This window comes from Montipora capricornis, chromosome 4 (assembly GCF_036669925.1).
Source record: "Montipora capricornis isolate CH-2021 chromosome 4, ASM3666992v2, whole genome shotgun sequence".
Taxonomy (NCBI): domain Eukaryota; kingdom Metazoa; phylum Cnidaria; class Anthozoa; order Scleractinia; family Acroporidae; genus Montipora; species Montipora capricornis.
The window spans coordinates 46,372,991-46,379,600 of record NC_090886.1 but is presented as its reverse complement, the minus strand read 5'-3'; the positions used below and the strand labels follow the sequence as shown (position 1 = coordinate 46,379,600).

Below are 6,610 nucleotides of genomic sequence, written 5' to 3'. Positions count from 1 at the left end.
TATGCTTTTGGGGGCGCATTTCGTGATTTATGGGCACGAGTGATGTTTTGAAAGTTCTCAAAATTGCAGTTTTGTAAGTTCTCAAATTACACTTGCCTACGACTTGTGCAGTTTTGAAAACTTTCAAAACATCACTCTTGCCCATAAATCACGAAAGGCATGCACGAAAACATACGATTTTCCAACACTCCATCGTTTTGTTTCCGTAGCAACTTCCGTGTTGCACTCTATAACCTCTCAAGTAAATTAGGGGCATGGGCTCCAACTTGGCCGCAAATTATTGCACAAAAAAGGAAGGGGGTGGTCTAACTTCTGAACCTTCTCTGATCAACAGTATTATGAACTAGTTTTCTCTTTGTCACCCAAGAACAGAGAAAAATCTCAGACCTCCAGATTAGAACTGAGCTACAAGGTCAGAGGGATCCGGGACAGGCCGTGAGAATTTGAGGACAAACCGGCTCGGCTTAAGCACGAGTATAGGAGACTTCAACAGGAAAAGAAAACAAACAGCGGTTAAAATTGAAATGGCCAAAGGACAAAAATATATAGGAGATTTCACTGTTTACAAACAATTTTTTTGTTCATTAAATTTTGCCAACCACAGAACAAAAGAATCCTTTGTTTCGACAGCCAATAGATCTCTGGTTGGTACATTACATGACAATAGGTGACGTAACGCCGCCATGTTGGAGTCCCCAAACAATTAAACGGCGGCTATGTTGGATTCCCGACCCAGTCCTCATGGAAATGAATTCTATTATGCAAACTTTTTCTTTTGTTTTCGCTGAAAACCGCGCGGTTAATCACTTGAGTGAAACCCAAGAATACACGCCACTAAGGACAACACTCATTCACATTTGGTACGTAAGGTGCTCTTTCTTAAAATAAAATTGTCACCAAATCTTCATGAGAAAGGCTTTAAAAATAAGCTGAAGAGGGCGGACAGAGGATAATAAAATAAATTATCTTTACTTAAGGAGGCTCAAAACAGTTTCAACGCTTCCAAGTAAAGCTCTTATTAGAAGGATCGGCACTACAACGCTGTATCATGTATTAGCAATATGTAACATGGATTATTGCTGAACAAGATGCAGTCATTATTGTGATGTAATATGTCACTGTAGCAATGGTTAAGCCCTGTAGAAACACCCTTTATTTTGTCTTAAGTTGCTTGTATTTCAAAAACGAACTTGGTTTTTTTTTTCTTCTCCATTCATCACGATGCAGTGTATTAGGATATAAGAAAAAAGAGAAACAAGAATGGAGAAGAGCACAATATAGTAAAGACTATTTAAGGCCCTAACTCGGTGACCCCATTTTTTATTTCTGAAAAATGATCAGAAGGGCAAGATGAAACTTTCTGCAAAGTTTGACAAAATTCTGTACAGCGGATTCAGAGCCACCTTAATTCTATGATTTCTTTTAAGGTGGTTCTGATTCTGCGAGTGCTCTCACCACTATGCCAGCCCTGCTCTTTTAAGGAAACAGGCGTTTCTGCTTTTCGAAACTCTTACACTTCAACAATGTTCTGGATTTAAACCATGCAACCTCTTTGCGCCAGCATGCGAATCTTTGGGGCAGAACAGTTAAGATTAAGATGTCTGTCCGGAAAATTAAAAGAGGTTTACAACACAATTGCACAGTAGCAGAAGAATTTTTAATAAATACGTTTTAATTTACTTTTTCACAAAGGAAAAAAACGTAAATGAACCTACTTAAAAATGCAGGATGAGATGCCTACGAAATATAGTATTCTACGCCACAACATGAAAAAGCCGCAACATATCACTATTTAACCTTCTTTATGTTTGGTTAAAGATCTTAAAACGTAAGTACAACTTTGCAGTTTATTATTTTTATTCTTGTAATTTATACTCCTAAACAAAATACTTTAATTCCCTTTGCCTCCCGTCTCAAGAAAAGAACTTCTCTGCGAATTTTCACAAGCCAGCGTGAGCCTATCCAGAACTTACACTTCTGTAGAAATCTCGGCTGTTTCAACCGTGGTAGTATAGTATTACACTTATACGGTATTATGTTTACGCGCAAAACCTGGTATCGGCACTAGAGTACTGTTGCCCTGCGTGGCATTCCTCTCTCTCTCTCTGTCCAGCTCTCGGAAAGAGTCGAGAGAGCGCAAAAACGTGCGTTACGCATCATTTTTCCTGCCTCCCACTACGAAGACGCTTTGAAGCTGCCCGGCTGCACGACTCTGTGCGCACGACGAGACCTCTCGTGTGCGAAAACCTTTGAAAAGATCAAGCAGCCCGGGTCACGCCTTCACCATCTTATACCACCGACTCGGTAGCGCGCGCGCACGGCCGCTCCCTACGCTTTAACGATAGGCCATCGCTGATGAATTGTAAACAGAAACCCATAAGGGTTGAAACGTGTAACGCGCGTTCACAGCTTCCGAATATTCAGTGCGAACTGATTGGTTGAATTTTTCATTGCTAAGTACCATATTTGGAAACCCCGCGCTCTTGTTGTTCCAAATATGGTACTTAGCAAATCGAATATTCAGAAGCTTGTTTTCAACATAGTTTAAGGGGCCGTTCCACGTTTCAACCCTTATGGGTTTCTGATGTAAGACAGAGCGCTTTACAAAAGGTTTGTTCCCCACATCTGCTTTAAAGCTCATGGTCTCTAGCTGGATATTTTCCAACATTATTAATTAACAGTAGTTAACTTTTTATCATATCGAAATTGCAGGTTGTAAATTCGGAGTGATTTTAAAATGTAATGCCCAGTCCCCATCAAGTTGACAAGTTGTAAATTTACTAAGTTTATTCTTGTGTAATGTAATTACGCAATTCGCATCATGCGCGACGTTTTAGAACAAAATGCTATTATTATTTTTTAAAAAATTATATTATTTAAACCACAACCCAAAATGAAACTGCTGCATTAATACTAAGTTAGAACGTTGTTTGACCCTGCAGAATGGTCTCCTTGTGAAGATCGTTCTCCCTCTGCGTGAAACAGCCCCTCGCTGTATCTTGATCCCAGAGAAGTGCTCTGTTCAATTTATTCCGAGGGATGTTTGTGTAACAGGCAGTCCAACGGTATAAAACCAGCCGCGTGTCTTTTTTCTCCAATCATCCACACCTCAGTGGATACCATCATTGGAGATAAGAATTCAGCTGTACTTGACAATAAATATGTATTTCCTCAAATTCAATGCCTTAAAAAAAAAATGTGACAAAATATATTATTACTGATTAATTATTAGTCATTAACGAATCAAATGATATATGAAATGAATCATGTATATGAATGAATGAATGATGAATGGAAGAATGTTAACTTGGCGGCTGTTTACAAGGTTAAACCCTGGCAGTATAACATTACGCTTTATGTATTTATATATTTAGTTGCAAAACGTGGTGTTGGGATCTTCTTAGCAACAGGAGTGCGGATATTCTTTCTGTGAGATATTAAGGATCTTATATATTTTAGATCCCTTTTTTCCATATATGTGACATGAATCATATATCATACATATATCATTAAATAGTACATCGGTAACATGCTACCTTAATGAACTAACGAAAACCTTAGCACAACACGTTATATCATGTTATGTTACACATGTTATGTACAGCTTTTGCTTAATAACTCTTAATCTGCCAAGAGTGTCACAGATTTCACTTTAACGCCAGACAAGTTTACTCATCAATGGGAAACCTCTTAGGGGCGAAAGGGATGTGGTGACAGTGAAAAAGTAATGAAATTAAGTAAAATTTCAAAGCCTCCTATTCTACTATAGCTCTGTCTCTGTCTACTATCGCTCTGTCTTGATCATCACACAGGAAGCATTGACTGAAAAGCAAAATAAAACAAAAAATGGTTAACACCTTTCTCAAATAAACAAAGTTTAGTACCCAAGCCAGTCTTAATCAATAAACTACCTTTGCCTTTTATTGAAACCAAGGTGTTTTGTGACAAAATAATAGAAAGCACTAACATGAACTTCACACCAGGTAATGGCTAAAGACAGTTCTCTTTTACGAAGAAAGATGAATGAAATGAATTAATGTACCGGTATAATTTGAAGTGCGGTTCATAAAAGAATAAGAGAACTGAGTTATCCTTGCATTTAGCTAGTCAATTCAAGCAATTGTCGCTTTTATATATATATACATTAATTCACTTCATTTATCACGTCCTTCACGGGAATGAGCTCAAAAAATTGACCTGCTCTCTCAACTGTGTGTCTTTATAGCTCAGTTGGTAGAGCATTGCACCGGAATCACAGAGGTCATGAGTTCAAATCCCATTGGAACCACCTGAATTTTTCAGGTGTTCATAAAAAAGTGCAAGAATCACTCTGTTCTCTCATTTGTCTATGAACTGCACTTCAAATATATGTACATTAATTTAATTAGTCATACATACATACATGAACTTTATTTAAACTCAAATTTCAGAGTAGCCTGAAGGCTAATATCTTCGAGAACAAAAAAAGAGAAAATCTATATACATACACAAAAATCTACATACATACATACATACATAAAGTAAATCTATATACATGATTAAAAATCTATTTACATACATGTAAAAATGTTAAATATACTGTTCGTTCAGGTTTATTGTTGTTGTTATTGTTGTTATTATTATTATTATTATTATTATTATTATGGTTTAGCTGAGTCATGTGTTGTAGGCATGTTTTTGCATGAATTTCTGAAGTAGTTGGTGGAACTTGCAAATTTTGTCACGCCTTATGCAAGATTTGCGAAGGCCATACTCCAAACGATTTGATCTCCACAGTAATTAAAGCGACTCCTTGGTCAAAAAAATGCAAGCTAACTACCTTTTTACTGAAGCCCTGTTTGCTTGGTCTTCCTTTAATCATACCATAAAGAACACAGGTGATAACCAACACAAACAAGAAGTAACTGGAGTACTGAAGCCTTAGGTTTACTGCTGAGGCATCAACCTAGAGAAAATAGAATTTCTTTCATGTTACCCTTTTGGCTCTTAGAGAGTGAAACTTCCAAGACACGCTAGGCGACAAGTCTTTGCGACAAGTCGCTCTGTGTGTACTACTCGCAAAACAAGTCACTGCAATGCAACACGACACCTGTTTGGTGCACATGCAGTGATCTTGTATGAGGGGAAATGTGAACAAGTTTTCTGATTCAATATGGCGGACCATATGATGCTCTCTCATTGGTTCATTTATATTTTGTTGCAGCGATTTGTTGCCGGAAGTGTACACACGGTGGGACAATGCTGCTTTCGCTAATTTTGTTACTGGATCAGTCGCACAAATTCAAACTGGTTTGAATTTGTGCAACTGATCGCAGCAACAAAATTCTGCTGCAGCAACAATCATTTTCACAAAATTAACCACGTCACACAAGGCAAATTGTTGCAGTGACTTGTCCCTGTGACCTGTCACAGTGTGTCCCATCCCCAAAAATTAGTCGCAATTTTGCAAATTTTAGCAGTTAAGTCATTGCACTAAAAAATGATTTGTATTTCCAGTGATTTAACAAAACAAAATGAGCCTGCAGTACAGAAACCGCTGAAAATGGCACATGATCGAAGCATTGTGCATGTAAGGTCACAGCTAAATGTGCCCATATCATCAGATTGGACAAAAATTTAAGGAGAGAAACAAAATGATTTTTTCATTCCTTATTCATTTTTTAATTAGCAAAAAGTAGCCGCAAAGTGGCGGCTGCTTACCAAGGTGAAAATTAATCCCAGATTTGTGACTTCTCCAGACATTTTGCTTGCAAAGGGAAAAAAATTCAGTCCTAACTGCGACTGTATTGGTGTCAATTTCGAGCCCTATAACTCCTTCCCTCTTAAAATAACCTTACTCACCCCTTACTGGTGAGAGGGTTGAATTTCTCAAGATGAATAAAGTGTGTGACTACAGAAATAAGAAATCAAATGAATAGGGCAGGAAATGGGGTTCTACAATAGCCACATTCTGCAATTGAAGGCTTTTTCCACTTGAGCAAATTTGATGTGAAAATTTTTGTACAACAAATTTATTTCTTGTATTGAAAATCTGTTTCTTTGGGTACCAAAACTAATATATTTTATTGGTCTTTGAATGAGATTTTCTTGTAATACAACGCACCAAAGATAGTGTTCCAGTAGGAGTACCATGATCTCTAAATGGAACAGACGTTTCAGCTCTCATCCCATTAACACAATGTTCATCCAATGGCACCAATGTTGTTCCATACTTTTCAATGTTAACCATTTCTACTATGTTAATATCTGAGGATGCATTGCAGGAAGGATTTTCAGACCTAGAAGAAAATGAGACCTTTCAGAACAGACACCAAACAAGATATTTTCCTCTAACATACACCTGTACCTAGCACAAAATGTGGTTAAGTTAAGCCATCATTAATTTTGCCAACAGTGACCACCATAAATGAAATGGTGTTGTGTTCACACAACTTGTCAGTGATGAGAAAGGTTTGTTTCTTACAGTAGGTGTTTTGGAATAATATCAGCTGGGATGGTAACTGATCCACATGTCTCAAGATACACCTGTTTACATTTGCTTTCCTGGCAATCTATAAAATATAGGAAGTTAATCAGTTAACCACATAATAAATTGATTTAAACTTATTAA

The 6,610-nt window shown here is 37.3% G+C and overlaps 1 protein-coding gene across 2 annotated transcripts in view; it reads right to left on the bottom strand.

The window, feature by feature from the left end:
- Positions 1 to 2,772: 2,772 nt before the first annotated feature.
- Positions 2,773 to 6,610, bottom strand: part of LOC138047138 (transmembrane protein 248-like) — a 13,553-nt gene continuing 9,715 nt past the window's right edge. For both annotated transcript variants that reach the window (XM_068893866.1, XM_068893865.1), the window contains exons 5-8: positions 6,464 to 6,551; positions 6,104 to 6,278; positions 4,820 to 4,945; positions 2,773 to 3,822 (exon numbers count right to left, since the gene is read on the bottom strand). In XM_068893866.1, coding sequence (XP_068749967.1) covers positions 3,805 to 3,822; positions 4,820 to 4,945; positions 6,104 to 6,278; positions 6,464 to 6,551 — 407 coding nt within the window. In that variant the 3' untranslated portion in view covers positions 2,773 to 3,804. The remainder of the gene's footprint in view (positions 3,823 to 4,819; positions 4,946 to 6,103; positions 6,279 to 6,463; positions 6,552 to 6,610) is intronic.